The sequence below is a fragment of the Mesoplodon bidens genome (assembly GCF_964165515.1).
Source record: "Mesoplodon bidens genome assembly, chromosome: 10".
Lineage (NCBI taxonomy): Eukaryota > Metazoa > Chordata > Mammalia > Artiodactyla > Ziphiidae > Mesoplodon > Mesoplodon bidens.
The window spans coordinates 38,338,676-38,357,334 of NC_138172.1; the positions used below are offsets into that span (position 1 = coordinate 38,338,676).

At 50.9% G+C, this 18,659-nt stretch overlaps 2 protein-coding genes across 3 annotated transcripts in view; one reads left to right on the forward strand and one right to left on the reverse strand.

Annotated features, from left to right (window-relative positions):
• Positions 1-11,215, forward strand: part of IFRD2 (interferon related developmental regulator 2) — a 36,362-nt gene extending 25,147 nt beyond the window's left edge. The window contains exons 2-12 of one of the 2 annotated variants that reach the window (XM_081245237.1): positions 8,320-8,439; positions 8,525-8,609; positions 8,714-8,838; positions 8,923-9,080; positions 9,243-9,293; positions 9,379-9,557; positions 9,646-9,751; positions 10,100-10,237; positions 10,323-10,451; positions 10,531-10,626; positions 10,745-11,215. In XM_081245237.1, the coding sequence (XP_081101363.1) occupies positions 8,320-8,439; positions 8,525-8,609; positions 8,714-8,838; positions 8,923-9,080; positions 9,243-9,293; positions 9,379-9,557; positions 9,646-9,751; positions 10,100-10,237; positions 10,323-10,451; positions 10,531-10,626; positions 10,745-10,825 (1,268 nt within the window). In that variant the 3' untranslated portion in view covers positions 10,826-11,215. Of the gene's footprint in view, positions 1-8,319; positions 8,440-8,524; positions 8,610-8,713; positions 8,839-8,922; positions 9,081-9,239; positions 9,294-9,378; positions 9,558-9,645; positions 9,752-10,099; positions 10,238-10,322; positions 10,452-10,530; positions 10,627-10,744 lie in introns of both variants that reach the window. The other variant, XM_081245236.1, reaches the window with a different exon arrangement.
• Positions 11,216-11,346: 131 nt separating this feature from the next.
• On the reverse strand, positions 11,347-17,542 carry LSMEM2 (leucine rich single-pass membrane protein 2). The gene is made up of 3 exons (XM_081245238.1): positions 12,285-17,542; positions 12,005-12,190; positions 11,347-11,883 (listed from the first exon to the last, which is right to left on the reverse strand). Exons 1-3 carry the CDS (start codon positions 12,424-12,426, stop codon positions 11,750-11,752), a joined length of 462 nt encoding a protein of 153 aa, XP_081101364.1. The 5' UTR covers positions 12,427-17,542; the 3' UTR covers positions 11,347-11,749.
• Between the last annotated feature and the right edge of the window lie 1,117 nt (positions 17,543-18,659).

Below are 18,659 nucleotides of genomic sequence, written 5' to 3' on the forward strand. Positions count from 1 at the left end.
AGGCTTCTCATTGTGGTGGCTTCTCTCATTGTGGAGTGCGGGCTCTAGGTGCGCAGGCTCAGTAGTTGTGGTGCATGGGCTTAGTTGCTCTGCGGCATGTGGGATCTTCCCGGACCAGGGCTCGAACCCGTGTCCCCTGCATTGGCAGAAGGATTCTTAACCACTGCGCCACCAGGGAAGTCCTATTCCTAGGTATTTTATTCTTTTTGTTGCAGTGGTAAGTGGGATTGTTTCCTTTATTTCCCTTTCTGATTTTTCGTTGTTAATGTATAGGAATGCAAGAGACTTCTGTGCATTAATTTTGTATCCTGCAACTTTACCAGATTCATTGATTAGCTCTAGTAGTTTTCTGGTGGCATCTTTAGGATTCTCTACAGTATCATGTCACCTGCAATCAGTGACAGTTTTACTTCTTCTTTTCCAATTTGTATTGCTTTTATTTCTTTTTCTTCTCTGATTGCCGTGGCTAGGACTTCCAAAACTATGTTGAATAATAGTGGTGAGAGTGGACATCCTTGTCTTGTTCCTGATCTTAGAGGAAATGCTTTCAGTTTTTCACCATTGAGAATGATGTTTGCTGTGGGTTTGTCGTATATGGCCTTTATTATGTTGAGGTAGGTTCCCTCTGTGCCCACTTTCTGGAGAGTTTTTATCATAAACCGATGTTGAATTTTGTCAAAAGCTTTTTCTGCACCTATTGAGATGATCATATGGTTTTTATTCTTCAATTTGTTAATACGGTGTATCACATTGATTGATTTGCGTATATTGAAGAATCCTTGCATCCCTGGGATAAATCCCACTTGATCATGGTGTATGATCCTTTTAGTGTGTTGTTGGATTCTGTTTGCTAGGATTTTTTTTTTTTTTTTTTTTTTTGCGGTACGCGGGCCTCTTACTGTTGTGGTCTCTCCCGTTGTGGAGCACAGGCTCCGGATGCACAGGCTCAGCGGCCATGGCCCACGGGCCCAGCCGCTCTGCGGCATGTGGGATCCTCCCGGATCAGGGCACAAACCCGTGTCCCCTGCATCAGCAGGCGGGCTCTCAACCACTGTGCCACCAGGGAAGCCCCTTTGTTGAGGATTTTTGCATCTATATTCATCAATGATATTGGTCTGTAATTTTCTTTTTTTGTAGTATCTTTGTCTGGTTTTGGTATCAGGGTGACGGTGGCCTCATAGAATGAATTTGGGAGTGTTCCTTCCTCTGCAATTTTTTGGAAGAGTTTGAGAAGGATGGGTGTTATCTCTTCTCTAAACGTTTGATAGACTTCACCTGTGAAGCCACCTGGTCCTGGATTTTTGTTTATTGGAAGATTTTAAATTACAGTTTCAATTTCATTACTTGTGATAAGTGTGTTTATATTTTCTAACTCTTCCTGGTTCGGTCTTGGAATATTGAACCTTTACAAGAATTTGTCCCTTTCTTCATGGTTGTCCATTTTATTGGCATATAGTTGTTTGTAGTAGTCTCTTGTAATTCTTTGTATTTCTGTGGTGTCAGTTGTGATTTCTCCCTTTTCATTTCTAATTTTATTGATTTGCGTCCTCTCCCTTTTTTTCTTGGTGAGTCTGGCTAAAGGTTTATCAATTTTGTTTATCTTCTCAAAGAACCAGCTTTTAGTTTTATTGATCTTTGCTATTGTTTTCTTCGTTTCTATTTCATTTATTTCTGCCCTGATCTTTATGATTTCTTTCCTTATACTGACTTTGGGTTTTCTTTGTTCTTCTTTCTCTAGCTGTTTTAAGTGTAGTGTTAGATTGTTTGAGATTTTTCTTATTTCTTGAGGTGAGATTGAATTGTTGTAAACTTCCCTCTTAGAACTGCTTTTAATGTGTCCCATAGGGTTTGGGTCGTCCTGTTTTCATTATCATTTGTTTCTGTATTTTTTTATTCTTCTTTGATTTCGTCAGTGATCTCTTGGTTATTTAGTAGTGCACTGTTTAGCCTCCATGTATTTGTGTTTTTTACAGTTTTTTTCTTGTAATTGATTTCCAATCTCATAGCATTGTTGTCAGAAATCTCTAGGTATTTTTTGAATTCCTCTTTGATTTCTTCAGTGATCCACTGGTTGTTTAGTAAAATATTGTTTAACCTCCACATGTTTGTGTTTTTTACAATGTTTTTCCTGTTATTGATTTTTTTCTTTATATTTTTATTGGAGTATAGTTGATTTACAGTGTTTGTTAGTTTCACATGTACAAAAAAGAGAATGTTATATATATATTCTTTTTCGAGTTCTTTTCCTATAAAGGTTATGAGAGAGTGTTGAGTAGAGTTCCCTGTGCTCTACAGTAGGTCCTTGTTGATTGTCTGTTTTATATACATTTGTGTGTATATGTTAATCCCAACCTACAGATTTATCCCTCCTTGCCCTCTATCCCCTTTGGTAACCATGAATTTCTTTCTTTTTCTTTTCTTGTTTTTTTTGGCCATGCCGTGCGGCTTCTGGGATCTTAGTTCCGTGACCACGGATAGAACCCGGACCTTGGCAGTGAAAGCTCAGAGCCCTAATCACCGGACCCATGGGGAATTACCCATAAGTTTCTTTTCTAAATCTATGAGTCTGTTTTGTAAATTAGTTCATTTGTATCAGTTTTTAGATTCCACACATAAGTGATATCATAAGATGTTTTTGGTTCTTTGACTTACTGTGATCATCTCTAGGTCCTTCTTGTTGCTGCAAATAGAATTATTTTGTCCTTTTTTGTGGCCAATATTACATTGTATACATGTACCACATCTTCTTTATCCATTCATTTATCGATGGACATTTTGGTTGCTTCCTTGCCTTGGTTATTGTATATACTGTTGCAGTGCACGTAGGGGTGCATGAGCCATTTGGAACTATGGTGTTTTCTTGGTATTCTCCCAGAAGTGGGATTGCTGGATCATATGATTGCTCATTTTTTCGTTTTTTTGAGGAACTTCACTGCTGCTCTCCATACTGGCTGTGCCCTTTTACATTCCCCCCAACAGTGTAGGAGGGTTCCCTTTTCTTCACGCCCTGTTCAGCATTTACTGTTTGTAGACTTTTTGAGGATGGCCATTCTGACTGGTGTGAGGTGATACCTCCTTTTAGTTTTGATTTGCATTTCTCTAATAATTAGCGATGCTGAGTATGTTTTTGGTTGCTTTTTTTTTTGAAACAGTGAGAGTAAAATGTACCTCTTAAAATTGGATCTGTTTTGAATTCTGTTTTGATTACCTACTCCCAGACATTTCTCCAGGGCAGGTATCATTTATTTACGGCCCCACAGGCCTTGTGAATATTAAGTATCCAGAAGCACTGTTTTTAGAGTTGTTGTTACTCTTAACTGCCACATGGTGGCAGGGTTATGCATGCCCAACTTTGGGTCTTAGGGCAACCAGAGCCTTAGTTAAAGAAAGTCCTGTTCCTGGGTTGTAACTGAGAGTAGAATGTGCCAGAAGAAACACCCAAGGGCTTGTGTCTCCTCACTTCTTCCCTCTTACCCTTCACCCTCCAGACAAATCGCAACCCCTGTAAAACCACGATGCTGACAGTATTGAGTGTACTTTGGTGGGGGACTCTATGGAAGGAGGATGGAGGTGGGAACTCCACCACCAGGAGACGTGCAGCCCAGGTGACTTTTTAAAAAAATTTTAATCTTATTTGTTTTTTGGCCGTGTTGGGGTCTTCGTTGCTGCGCGCAGGCTTTCTCTAGTTGCGGCGAGCGGGGGCTGTTCTTCGTTGCAGTGCGTGGGCTTCTCATTGCGGTGGCTTCTCTCGTGGTGGAGCACAGGCTCTGGGCGCACGGGCTTCAGTAGTTGCAGCACGCGGGCTCAGTAGTTGTGGAGCACGGGCTTAGTTGCTCCGCGGCATGTGGGATCTTCCCAGACCAGGGATCGAACCCGTGTCCCCTGCACTGGCAGGTGGATTCTCAACTGCTGCGCCACCAGGGGAGCCCCCAGGTGACTTTTCAAAGCTCTTCTAGCCCAGAGGGTCCACCATCCTTTGGGTGCACTATGTTTGGTTTAGCTGTAGGAGGGTCTGCCTTGATCTGGAGATTTTGTCTCATCCAGAAGGGACCAGGCACTCCAGGTCCAAGAGGGCTCATCTGCTGGCACATCCTCCCCGGCTCGCTCAGGCCCACAACAGTCCTGCCTTTGGACCCAACCTGCTTAAGCTCCATGGATGTGACTCCAGCCTAGGTCCCTGAGGCCTGAGGGGAATAGAGTAGGGATTTCTTTCTCTCTTTCTTTCTTCCTTCCTTCTTTCCTTTTCTTTTTCCTTCTCTTTCTCTTAGTTCAGTTTTTCTTTTATTTTAGCATATAGTTGATTTACCATATTGTGTTTGTTTTAGGTATACAGCAATGTCATTCTGTTGCACATTTACATATATCTGCTCTTTTTCAGATTCTTTTTTTTTTAATATTTATTTATTTGGCTGCACTGAGTCTTAGTTGTGGCATGCAGGATCTAGTACCCTGACTAGGGATCGAACCCCAGACCTCCTGTGTTTGGAGCGTGGAGTCTTAACTTCTGGACCACCAGGAAAGTTCCTTTTTTCAGATATAGGGTCTGAGTAGAGTTCCCTGTGCTCTACAGCAGGTCCTTGTTGATTATCCATTTTATATATATTGTGTAAATGTTAATCCCAGCCCCCTAATTTTCCCACCCCTTTTCCCATACCCACCCCCCAAGTAATTGTGCCTTCTCTCTCTGGCGGACCTAGGCTGCTGCTGCCCTTTTTTTTGGCTACATTGGGTCTTCGTTGCTATGCGCGGGCTTCCTCTAGTTGCAGAGAGCGGGAGCTGCTCTTTGTTGTGGTGCGCAGGCTTTTCACTGCGGTGGCTTCTCTTGTTGCAGAGCACAGGCTCTAAGTGCGTGGGCTTCAGTGGCACGCGGGCTCAGTAGTTGTAGTGCATGGGCTTAGTTGCTTCGCGGCATGTGGGATCTTCCTGGACCAGGGCTCAAACCCGTGTCCCCTGCATTGGCAGGAGGATTCTTAACCACTGCGCCACCAGGGAAGTCCGGACCTAGGCTTCTTAGGAGTACACCCTCATTTGCCACAGTCCAGCCTCTTCAAGCTGTCTCCACACAGCCAACCCTGGTCTGACCTCTGGAGCCTGATATTCAGCACCCCACCCCCACCAACAGAGGAGCGTCTCAGGCTCTGGTGCACAGGGTGGTGCACAGGGTGGTGCACAGGGTGGAGGTGACTACCTTATGTGCAGATTACTCTCCTTTTGCCATTGCAAACACATTGCTGCACTGTCCTCGTAGGGTCTGGACCTTCCCCTTTGTCTAGGCTAAGGTCCCTGTCAGGGATCAGGCTTCCCAGGGTGCTGGAATATGTTTACCTTCACTGCTCCTTCCCTGGGGCACTAGATTCCTAGTGTCTAGATTCCTTCCCCACCCCGCCCCGCCTTTCTTTTTTTTTTTTTAAGTCTCACTGCTTCGGAATCTTAGTTCTTTGACCAGGGGTGGAACCCATGACCCCCGCAGAGGAAACGTGGAGTCCTAACCACTGGACCGCAAGGGAATTCCCTTTCTTTTTCCTTTTGCCCTTCCCGGTTATGTGGAGGTTTTCTTGCCCTTTCGGAAGTCTGAGGAGGAGGAAGTCTGAGGTGTTCCTCCGGCATTCAGTAGGTATGTGTGAATCATTCCACTGGTAGGTGTATTTTTAATGTCCTTATAGGAGAGGGTGAGCTCGCCATCCTACTCCTCTGCCATCTTAATCCTGTCTTGAAAAGTGAGTTTTAGACAGTAGGTACTGACCTCAATTAGCAAAACTAAAATTTAATATTTATTAAAACATAATTTTTTGTAGGTGGGAAAAAATTTTTTTTTCTTTAACCATTTTTACCAAATATAGCCAAATTAATCGGGTACAAGTTAGTGGGCTACAGTTTTATAATCAAAGGGAGAGTGGGGAGGGGGAGAAGACCACCTGCTTCCTCATCCTTGAGTAGACATCAAGCTTCCTTCATCAGCTCCTCCTCCACGTGGGGAGTTTTCTTGTCATTACATGGTCAAAGCAGGACTGTCATGGTGCAATGGAAATGAGCAAAAAGGCAGTAATGTATAATAAAATAATTCAAGTTTTAGTATAATGTCAGCCTTTCCTTATATTTTTGTTTTTAGTGCATGCAGAGGAGTGTGTCCTGGGAATCATTAATTTATGGAGCTCACTGGGCAGGATGTGGGTCACATTCCACCATTGTTGTGTTGTTTTGGAGCATGTCTCATGCTTCTGTTGCATGGGTTTGTGGTTAAGCAAACCTGCTTTCTTGAGTGATCATTAACTTACAGGGTCTCCCATACTTTTTTCTTTACTTATAATCCCTTACTGGGATTAACTATTTAATTACTTGCTTTGTCCTTTTACTCTGTCCCTATCATTGACACCGGGTTATGGTGAAGGGAAGTGTAATGTTTACTGTAAGGTGCGAATAAAAGAAGAAGCCGTGGCTGGTGCTCAAAAACCCTGAACACCCCAAAGGGTTTCTATAAAGCACTTTTTTTTTTGGCTGCATTGGGTCTTCGTTACTGCGCGCTGGCTTTCTCTAGTTGCGGCGAGCGGGGGCTTCTCATTGTGGTGGCTTCTCGTATTGCAGAGCACGGGCTCTAGGGCACGTGGCCTTCAGTAGTTGTGGCGCACGGGATTAGGCGCTCTGTGGCATGTGGGATCTTCCCTGACCAGGGATCAGACCCGTGTCCCCTGCATTAGCAGGTGGATTCTTAACCACTGCGCCACCAGGGACATCCCTGTAAAGCGTTTTTAAGGGCGAGGTGAGGGAGAGGGGTCCCAGCGAATGTGATCAGCTCGTGCACAATTCTCTGATTGGTTGATGGTGAGGTAACAGGGCAGTGTCATGGTGTCAACATTATCAATCCTTAGGCTCCAGTAGGTCTGGGGGCTACGTGCTCACGGTCATCATGTAGTTAACTTCTTCCATTTGGTGGTGGTTTTAGCACCTTTAAAACAACTCAGGAAATGTGCATCTGATACTATTATCTAGGAACTTCAGAGATGAGCTACAACAGAGGATATGGTGGAGGGGTCTGTCCCAGTAAGACCCCATAGGGTCCTGCTTGGTTACAAGGGGACACTGATGAAAGCAGCAATACTCCAGAAGGCCTAGTGCTGGGGGACGAGTTCACGGAGTGGTGTCAGTCCCAGACAGGAACCAAGGAAGCCTCAAGGGAGGGGCTTCTGGGTGAGTCTTGAGAAGGTCAAGAGGAGAGCACCATTTAGAGGCAACACGCTGGGCGAGGGCCTGATATCTGGAGGGACCATGGCATGGTGAAACAAATGAGGGAAGGCTGGGCTGCTTTGGTCAGCTAGGGCAGTGAGAGAGGACTGAGCAGTGTGTGCTGGACTTTGTCCGGCAGGCACAGGGAGTATGTACGTAGTTCCTGGAAGTAGGGCCAGCCTGGTGACCAGAACCTGTCTGGGGGTCCTGCTGCAGCAGCTGCCCTTACACATAAGTGTTCCAGCTCTGCTGACCCTCACAGTCTGCTGTGTTCACCTTTTTCAAGGGCTCATGAAGTCAGGGGCCACTCAGATTTCTGCACTTCCCAGGGTCAGGAGGAGCCTGTGTGTCCATCCACCCAGGGCTGAAGGCCTGGAGTGGACCAAGGGGGGCTCAGGAGACAGTATGCTTGAGGCCTGGGGCATTCACCTAACATCCACTAGGAGCTGGGCCTCTGCCCCCAGTGCTGATGGGTGACCTGATGAGCTTGTTGGCCCACCGAAGAGCCATAACTAGTCACTTGTCCAGTCATTGTCTTCACTTAACCTTGCCCAGAAGAGGTGTTTCTCATCTCTTTTACAACGGAGAAACTGAGGCTTTGAAGAGTAGGCACCTGAGCTGGTTACGCCCCTGTTAAGATGTAGAGCTGGGATTTGAACCCCGGTTCTGTCAGACTTCCCTGACCCTTTCCCTGGCCATTTTGGGGAGTAATCTGGGCTGGTGGTTGAACTCCCCCAGGATGCGCCTGGATATGCCCCACTGCAGGCTGAGCCACAGGCCTAGGTAGGGCCTGTGCAGCCCCTTCCGCCTCTGCCCACCTCTAAGTCTCCTTCTTAAAGCAAGCTCTAGTCTCAGGGAGGATCTGCTCACCAAGCCTGTCAGGTGGTTGGGCCTGGCGTGTGACTCTCCCCGGCAGATAGACTTCTTTCCCTTTCTCTTGCTTCCTGGCTCAGAGTCCCCGGCATCAGCCTCTGTGCCTCCCACTTCAGCCTTGAGAAGGGCAGCATTCTGTCTTGTGGGGTCATGAGGCCGGGTGAGGTAACCCCAGCCATCACTCATCAATGAAGGCAGACCATGTGCCCCATTCCACCCTCCTAGGTGCCCGGAGCAGTACCCAAGCTGACTCAGGTTCCAGTGAGGATGAGGCAGCCAGTGAGGCCCGCAGCACCACCAGTGAATGTCCCAGCCTTCTTAGCACCGCAGCAGAGGAAAGCTTTGGTGAGAGTGGGTGGGAATATGGCAGGGACTCAGTGGGGCTCCGGGGGCTAGGGCAAGAAGCGGGGATGACGAGCTGGCCTTGCAGGGGGGGATGCCGTGGATGAGCAGGGTCAGCAGGAAGACCTTGAGGAGAAGTTGAAGGAATATGTGGACTGCCTCACAGACAAGAGGTACCCCTGACTTCCAACCAGTCCCTTCCCATGTCCCTGCTTAGCCCATGCCAAATGTGACCCAGGTAGGATTGGCCCACAAAACCCCTTTCTTCCTCCCCCAGTGCCAAGACCCGGCAGGGTGCTCTTGAGAGCCTGCGTCTGGCCCTAGCAGCACACTTACTCCCCGACTTCTTGCTGGAGCGCCGCCTCACACTGGCTGATGCCTTGGAAAAGTGCCTCAAGAAAGGTTGGGCCTGGGGGCGCACGGGGGGCCTGAACTGGCTGGGTACTGACCCTTGCTGCATTGACTGACTGGAAGGCATCCCTGCAGGGAAGGGCGAGGAACAGGCCCTTGCCGCTGCTGTGCTAGGCCTGCTGTGCATTCAGCTGGGCCCTGGACCCAAGGGTGAGGAGTTATTCCACAGCCTGCAGCCCCTGCTGGTCTCTGTGCTCAGTGACAGCACAGCTAGCCCGGCTGCCCGGCTCCACGTGAGTGTTCCTTGCCCTGTAACAGCCTTCCTTCACCTAATCCCTAAGCAGAGACATGGGTTCCACCTGCCTCCAGGCTCCCCTGCTCCAAGGGTGAGCCCCGTGGCTGGGAACCCAGGCTCACTCTCTGACCACAGCCTGGCTTTGCCCTCCTCCCAGCAGTGCGCTTCTGCTCTTGGCCTGGGCTGCTATGTGGCTGCCGCCGATGTACAGGTAAGTGGCCTTCAGGTACAGGCAGTAGAGCACGTAGGCCCTAGCTCTGCCCCTGAGCCATTCCCCTGCCTCCTTGTGCCCCTAGGACCTGGTCTCCTGCCTCACCTGCTTGGAAGGCATTTTCAGCCGGTCCTGTGGTGTGGGTGGCTCCACAGCCCCTGTGGTCCCTGTCAGCCTGCAGGGCTTGCTCTGTGCTGCCCTGCAGGCCTGGGCCTTGCTAGTCACCATCTGCCCCAGCGCCCATATCAGCCGCATCCTGGACAGGTAGGGGTGACTGCCCACTGGGAGTGGGAGGGGAAGGGTGAAGAGGCCCCCCAGCCCACACACATGGCTCAGCCTGCTCCTTCCCCAGGCAGCTGCCCTGGCTGCCTCAGCTCTTGTCCAGTGAAAGTGTGAACCTGCGGATGGCTGCCGGTGAGACCATCGCATTGCTTTTTGAGCTCACCCGGGACCTTGAGGTGTGAGAGATGGCGCGGGGGGGGGGGGGGTGGCGCAGGGGAGGGTGCCTGCTGACACCACCTGCCCATCTCAGGCTGGGTGCAGGGGATGCCATAGAAAACAAGGTAGCCTTAGGTCATTATGGAGGGGAAGTAGCCCCAACACAGACTCAGAGGCCAAGTGCTCTGATGGGGCCCCTTAGCGGAGGTGTCTGGCACAGGCAGGGGCCAAGAAGGGATGCAGGGGAGGGTCAGGCAGAGAAGAAAATGACTTTCTTGGTGAAAGGAAGGGTTTGGGTGACCCCACTGTGTTAAAAGCCAACAGAGCTCAGGCTTCTGCTCCTATGTCCTCCATCACTCCCACTGCAGGAGGACTTTGTTTACAAGGACATGGAGGCCCTCTGCGGCACGCTGCGCACTCTGGCCACTGACAGCAACAAGTATCGGGCCAAGGCTGACCGCCGGCGCCAACGCTCTACCTTCCGGGCTGTGCTGCACTTTGTCGAGGTACGTGTGAGAAGGGATGCGTCCTAGCGAGGGCGCACCCCCAGGCATAGCTGCCAAGCCCAGTCACAGCCCCTCTACCCTGCAGGGCGGCGAGTGTGAGGAGGAGACAGTTCGCTTCGGGCTTGAGGTGCTCTATGTGGACAGCTGGGCTCGGCGCCGGGTCTACGCTGCCTTCAAGGACGCGCTGGGTTCCGGCATGCACCACCACCTCCAGGTGGGGAGGCAGACAGGGAAGGGGTACCCCGCTTGGCTGTTTCAGACTGGCCTGAGCTCACTGCCTTCTTTGCCCCCAGAACAACGAGCTACTCCGTGACATCTTTGGTCTGGGCCCTGTGCTGGTGCTGGATGCCACGGCCCTGAAGGCCTGCAAAATCTCACGTTTTGAGAAGGTTTGCCCCTTTGTCTTCCCTCCACTCCTTGTGGCCTGGAGCTCTGCAGGGGCTGGAGGAGAAGCCCTGGGCTGCCTCCTCCCAGCTCACTAGACCCTCACTCTTTGTCCCACCTCAGCACCTGTACAACGCTGCTGCCTTCAAAGCCAGGACCAAGGCGCGCAGCCGCGTGCGGGACAAGCGGGCAGACATCCTGTGAGGACCAGCCGAAGAGGAGACTGTCTACATCCTTGCCCGTATTTTTAACAGAAGACAGTGCAATACCTGGTCCCTGCCAGGCATTGTCGCTTTATTTTTTTAATGACAAAACCAAAAACAGACATGGGGGTGGGTGGCTGGAGGCCAGGCCACTTGGGACCTTCGCGCTTTGCCCCTGCGCCAGCCCTGTCTCAGGGCTGTGGGGCAGGCAGAAGAGGGCTGTCCCTTTCTCAGGCCTTGCTGCCCTGGGATGACCCACTTTCCTGGGGGGGAGGTGGTAGTATCTGGACAACTGCCACTACACCGTGGGGAGGTGAGGCTACCTGGAGTGGATTTATATGCTGAGTTTTAAAGATTTTAGAGATAATTAAACAATGTGCAACCTTCTGTGGCCCTGGCTTCTGGGTGTTCCTGCCTGCCCTCCCTATCCACCAACCCAGGCTTGGACCCAGCTGGGCCTCCCTATCTCCATCTCACCTTTGCCCTCCAAAATAATCTCTCCCCAGGAGCCCTCCTCCCCCTACTCAGAGCCCAGCCTGTCTTTTGAGAGCTGAGGCTGGACCCCCACTGGGAGGCCCAGTAGAGTTTGGGTGACCAGGGTGGGCAGCTGTTTTTAGACTTCTGAACCTGCTATCTGGAGGAGGCCAGAGGGTGCTGACAGGCCCCAAGAGGAGCCAGGAGGCTGGTGTCGCTTCCTCTGACCTTGGGCCACACCATGTGGGGCCCTGGCACCAGAAGGCTTGGCTAGGCCTAGCTTGAGAAGGCAAGAAAGGCAGGCAGCTGCAGCTGCAGGGTCAGATCAGGCTCTTATACGAAAACCTCACCAAAGAAGTAGTGTGGAGCAGTAGTGGGAGAGGGGAAAGCTACCAGTGGCCACTTTATTCCCCGCTACACATACCCCCAGGCCCCAGGTCCAAGTGGCATCTCAACTGGGTGCTCGGGCCTCACTTGAGTTGAGCCTCCGCAGCTGGCTGAGGCTGGCGAGCCGGAGTTTGAGCAGCACTTCCTCCTGCGTTCGCAGTGTGTGCGCCAGCACGCGTAGGGATTCGCTCTGCAGCACTAAGACAGGTGGGCGGTAACGGGGGATTATCAGACCACATGCAACCCTGCAACACCCGACCCTCCCAGCCCTTCACTGCCTCGGTCTCTCCATTCCACTGGCTTCCCGCGCCCTCCTTACCACTCAGGTAGACGGCCAGGACAGCCAGCGCCAGGCAGGTGAGCACCAGCAGCGCAAGCAGCAGCAGGAAGCTGCCGCGGCTGTGCACAGGGCTGCAGCTGGTCTGGGCGCACATCGATGGAGGCAGGATGCCCAGCAGCTCATCCCATGGCTGCGCCTCCTTGGCCAGGTAGGGCCATAGTGAACCTGCAGGGCAAACGGGGGATCAGGAGGGCGGCAGGTGCGCCTGCTTTCCTCCCTTCTCCCAGTCCATGGGTCCCACTCCCCTGCACCCTTTCACCTCCACTGTGTAGATCGCTGATGGACTCCACCCGGTGTAGGCGAACCTCCTGCACATGATTAGGAGCCAGTGGTGCCCTGCTCCTTGTCGGTGCCACGGTGTCTGCAGGGGCAGCGTGGGGCTGATTCAGCCAGCAGGTCATGCCCTCCCTTTAGATGGCGTCGAGCGGCAGCAGGGGCTCAGAAGAGGTAGAAGGGGCATTTGGCTCCTGATCCCCTAAAACCAACTCAGGAGTGACCCGTGATTTGGAAGCAAGACAACGTGAAAACTGCGTACGCGTGTTTCACCCACAGTAGCAGAAGTTGCTGCTTGACTTAACATTTGTTTCCTTCCAAGCACCTCAGGGACTTTCAGGCATTCCTCTCTGCTTGCCCGTTTCTAGAGAATTTATCAGCCTTAGAGAACTCAACCCACAGCCCATGAAGTTCATTCCTGCTTCTGCTGTCAGTTTTCCCTGCAGACCCTGTGCCTGGGGCCTTCTCCTGGTCCCCAGCAGAAGCAGCCCTATTCTAGCCGGCTTTTTGCCTTCTGCTCCCAGCCTCAGCTCTGCCTCCTTTTTCATACTAAGTGGGATTCTGCTGTGAGCCCTGCTGTTCTCACTCAACATCATGAGAGGAGACCCGCCTTTGTTAGCGAACTGTTCCACTTGCCTTTGAAGTCTCCCCTCAGGTATCTCTTTGAGGCTGCCTGGGCATTTAGGTTGTTTCCAATCCCCTTCCTAAATTAATAACCCCTAGAAAAGGACACGCATCATTGAGTATAAAGGCTTTCCCCCAACTTCCCAATAGTTATTAAGGATGGATTCCCAGAAGCAGGATTACTAGGTCAAACAGCAGGGACTTTTTCTTTTAAGCTATCATCACATCGTCCTCTGGAACAGTTGTCCACAGCCTCCAAAAGAGTACAATATCGCCACCAACAGGCATCTCCATAGAAAAAAAATTTGTGTACATAAGTGTGCACATACATATTTGCTAAGTTGGGAGATGAGAAAAGGCCTTTCTTCTGGTACTTTTTTTTTTTTTTTGCGACACGCAGGCCTCTCACTGCTGTGGCCTCTCCCACTGCGGAACACAGGCTCCGGACGTGCAGGCTCAGCGGCCATGGCTCACAGGCCCAGCCGCTCTGCGCCATGTGGGATCTTCCCGGACCAGGGCACAAACCCGTGTCCCCTGCGTCGGCAGGCGGACTCCCAACCACTGCACCACCAGGGAAGCCCGAAAAGGCCTTTCTTGACCAATTTTGTTGGGGGTCTTTGCTTGGGGAGCCTGACCAATATCTGTGTGGCTTCCTAGTTCACAGCCTCTGCCCATTTAGTCATTGGGGCTGTGTACCATTCTTGTGATTTTAATTACTTATTTTTGGACCCAGTGAAGTATTTATTTTGTGATTTCTAAAAATTATATTTTCTTCTGGTGGTGCTTCCCCCCACCCCCCTTAAAATCTTGGCCCCTTTGGGACTTCCCTGGTGGTCCAGTGGCTAAGACTCTGCGCTTCCAATGCAGGGGGCCCGGGTTTGATCCCTGGTCAGGGAACTATATCCTGCATGCTGCAACTAAGACCCGATGCAGCCAAATTAAAAAAAAAAAATCTTGGCCCCTTAAGATCTCCAGATGCCTAGCTGGAAGCTAGATGACAAATTCAGGGGCATTGGCGGGATACCTCCTGATAGACGCAAGGGTGATTGGGCTCTTTGGGTCTAACACTTTCAGAATAGTACCTTAACCTTCATGATTTGCTTGAAACTGACCTTTGACATGCTCAAAAATGTGTAAAACAAAAACCAGTGCTGTCTGTCGTTATGTCTGGGTGGTGGTGGATTGGGGTTCGTATTAAATTCTGTGCACTTGGCTGTGTTTTTCCCACACTTTTAAATTGATCTTGGGTTCTTTGTGTTACCAGGAAGAACACATAGTAAATGTCATCCTTAAGACCTCAGAAGGGTACTTCCCTGGTGGCTCAGTGGTTAAGAATCCGCTTGCCAATGCAGGGGACACGGGTTCGAGCCCTTGTCTAGGAAGATCTCACATGCCGCGGAGCAGCTAAGCCCGTGCGCCACAACTACTGAGCCTGCGCTCTAAAGCCTGTGAGCCACAACTACTGAACCCCGGGCGCTTAGAGCCCATGCTCCGCAACAAGAGAAGCCACCGCAATGAGAAGCCCGCGCTCCGCAGTGAAGAGTAGCCCCCACGCGCCGCAACTAGAGAAAGCCCACGTGTAGCAACGAAGAGCCAACGCAGCCAAAAATAAATAAATAAATAAACATTCCAAGAAAGACCTCAAAAGGAAGCAAACACTCCCACACCCAGGGCCAGGCCCCTCCCATTCAGTATAAAATGTCGAAAATGTGATGGGGGGACTTGTCTAGTTGGGCCAAGCCGGAGCCTTGGTGCAGCTGGTCCTGCATCCTGGCCAGCACTGTACCTGAAGCTTCCCAGGTCCCTGCTCTGGCCCCTCTGAGCCTCCATACATCTTGCATGCAGTCAGTCAATTAGGAAAGTGGCCACCAAAGTCTTCAACTAGAAGTCAGTCCAGCCAGTCCAAGGGACCCCAACCTTTAGCCAGTTGGGGCCACACAGGCCCACACTGGAGGCCAGAAGCCTATCCACTCCCAGTCCCTGGGTCGTGTGCCCAAATGCTTTGCAAAACCACTGGCTGCCCCCAATCCCAGTGCCCTCCCTGAAGGAAGAGCTTAACGGGCCAGCCTACCCAGCCCACACCCACTTGGTCACAGCCTGTAGTTGACCCTCCCCTGCCCCCAACCCCTCCCTGCTGTCCTCAGCAGGGGGTACAGGTATGAGGTGAGGAGACATTAGGGGAATGGTAGGCCCTTCCTTCACGCATAGGGGGCCAGTCCCTTTACTTGAACTAGGACACGGTGACTGATGACTAGTCAAGGAAGTGAGGTCAGTAGGAAAGGGGCCAGGTTTCTCCATGGTCCACAGGGTCACAGCATTGGGGCCTTACCCTCCCTCACAGTCATTTCCTACCTTCTTGGGCTTCCTCCGGCATGGTGGGTGTTGGGCAGGCAGGGGGTCGCTGAGAGTGCCTAGTACCAGGACCAGATAGAGGCAGCAGTGGCTCCTCTGAGAGCCTGGGGAAGGCCTGGCTGCCTCCCAACCTGGGCTGAAAATAGGCGTGAGCTCAGCACACTGGGCTATATTTAGAGGGGGCACCTCCCAGCCACGGGAAGCAGAGTGACCCACAAGGACCAGCCTAGACGATCTATCTGGTGATGGAGCCCAGGCAAGAGCACACCTCCAGCAGTCCATGTACCCTGGGAACCCTGCTACTCATGTCTGCAGGGCCTTGGTGTCTTCATCCAGACAAGCCTCCTCAGGCTCACCTCCAGTGATGTCCCACGTGGCAAGCCCATGCAAGGGAGCCCTGTGCATCTCCACCCCTCCACCCCCTGAAGACCCCTACCCACAGCGGGTTCATGTAGCAAATGTGGGACAAGCACCCACCACTGATCTGCTGGCACCACGAATTAGGAGTGATGGACAAGCCCCCAAAGGGGACAGAGACACCCCAATACCTGCAGGTACCCATGCTGGTCAGTGGAGGAACATAGGTTGAAGGTTGATACTTCTATTACTAAGTTTACAACTTCGGGTAAAGGAATGCTCCCTTTCAGACCTCAGTTTTCTCACCTGTAAAGCAGGAATAACAATGGTTCCTACCTGGCTGGCACAGTGCACATGAGAATGGAACTATAAGCACATGTCTGAAGCACTTAGCCCAATGCAAAGTTTTGACCCTCCCTCTCTCCATAAGGGAATTCAGGTCACACAAGTTCATGTGAGGATGCATGGCACCACCTGCCCTTAAAAAGAGGGACTGGTCCAGCTTAGGACCCACCCTCTGCTGTTGGACCCCTGTGCCCCTCCTTCCCAAATGGGACAAAGCAAGACAGTAGGCTCTACTTCTTAAACATCTGAAATCCATCAATCTGCTGTATCCTTCTTGATATTCCTCAAACTCAAGCTTGTTCCCACCTCAGGGCCTTTGCACTGGCTGTTCCCACCTGGAATGTTCTTCCCTAGATGTTCCCATGGCTGGCTCCTTTTCATTTAGCTCAAATGTCACCCCCTCAGTGAGGCCTTCTGCTCACATTCTTTTCTACATCACCCAATTTTATTTTTTTCATAGCATTTAGCCGAGAAATTATATCATCCAGAATATACAGTTGACCCTTGAATAACTAGGGGTTAGGGATCCCAACCCTCTGTGCAATGGAAAATGCACATATAACTTTACAGTTCACCCACGCTCTGGAACCATGGTTCCGCATCTTCAGATTCAGCAAACTGGGGATCCAGTAGTACTGTAGTGCTATTTACTGAAAAAAATCACATGTAAGTGGATCCTGTACAGCTCAAGCTGGTGGTGTTCAAGGGTTAACTGTACTATGCATGTCAGTATCCCCAAAGGCCCTACAGAATCCACTCAGTCACGTGGAAACCACCTTTAATCCTCACCACAGCATCCTTAAAATAAATAGGTTTTGAGACTTCCAGGAAGATGTCCAAGGCCACACAGCAAGAACTAGTGAGACTGGGTGGGACCTGGCACCCTTTGCTACAGTGCTTACACCTGGACAAACATCTCCTGGAGCAATAGAATACAAAGAAATCATAAGGGACTAAAAATAACTATGCACCTGCAAATGGGGCAAATTATGAACAATATACAAAATGACCAAAAACCCAACTGCCACTTCTGAAGTGTTGGGAGCAAAAGGAGTGCACTACTCACGATTCCTGCCCACGACACCACCAAGAGGGTGGGCAGACCACCCAAGCCACCCCTACCGCCTGAACCATGGATCTGACCCTACCCTCACCCCATTTAAAGGACCAACTCACCCCCCGCTTCAGGGAGCAAGCAAGGCAACCTGTTCTTTGTTTTTGCTCCCTTGTGCTGCAGCATGAGTCCCAATAAAGCCTCGCCTGAATTTCTCGTCTGGCCTCTCATCAGTTTCTGTTCACTGAAGAGTCCAAGAATCTGGGTCAGTAACGTACTTGGTGGCAACTCCACCGGACACCTATGGGGCCATTTGCCCCCTCCCTGGGAGAGAATCCAGGCACCTATGGAACCAACAAACGCAGTTTCCCTGTAGGTGACAAGCTGCCGCCTGAATCTCTTTCAGCATAACCACGTTTGGTAAGTCTGCCTTCCTGGCCCCTGAGAGTCTCATTACCATCATTCAGGCAACGCTTTCCCCTCCCCTTTGTCCTTTTTCCCTCATGGTTTTCCCTTTCCCTCTCCTGATAGCTCTCTACTTCCCTGTCCTCTTGTTCCAAGAGAGTGGACATCGGGCAGCTACAGCACCACTCCTCTCAGCTTGTGGGACCTGCTCCCTCTGGCCAACAACGACTCACCTTGATGGGTGACAAACTGGTGGGAGAGGCTCGCCTCAAGCAGTGCAGGTCTTGGTCCAGCAGGCTCTCCCGGACAGGAGATTTCTGAGGTGACAGAGGTTCAACCCTCATATCCTGTAGTTTTCGCAAGTCCAATCATCACAATATTCTCACCTTTATTTTCCTGCCGCCAAGAGAAGTCCCATCAGGAATGGGCCAAGGCAGATTTCTATGAAAACCTGTGAGTGCAAATCCTACCTGTGGGTTAGAGTCCTACGTATGATGTACAAATTGTACCCATGCATGGAAGTCCCACCTGTGGATCAGAATCCCACAGAGACGTACAAAATGGTTGTTTCCCAGGATTAATTACCCCAGTGGGCAGTGGACAGGGTGCTCCCTCCTTCACTGGCCCTTTCTGAAAGTGCGCAGACTGGTGCCTAAATAGACACCTGCTGGGGACGGGTTGAAACGGCAATCTCTGTCTTTCAGTCTTTTCTATCCCTCCTCCCTTGACCTCTCCCTTGATTCTTACACCTACACTCCTGTTCCTTTCATCCTGGGGACTCCTTCTTTGTGTTACGAACTCTGGGGAGGAAATTCTGTGAACCCCTTGGTTGTTACGCAAGGCCTCAGCTCCATCTGGCCCCCGGGATCTCCAGTTGTTAGCCCCAAATTTATATGTAAACATGAAAAACACCAGGGAATCCTCAAAGACTATCCTCGGGGTTGCATTCTTAACAACTGGGGACTATTTAAATTAGGCGGTTTAAAAAGGAATAAGCTGGGCTTCCCGGGTGGCGCAGTGGTTGAGAGTCTGCCTGTAGATGCAGGGGATGTGGGTTCGTGCCCCGGTCCGGGAAGATCCCATGTGCCGCGGAGCGGCTGGGCCTGTGAGCCATGGCCGCTGAACCTGCGCGTCCGGAGCCTGTGCTCCACAATGGGAGAGGCCACAACAGTGAGAGGCCCGCATACCGCAAAAAAAAAAAAAAAAAAAAGGAATAAGCTGATT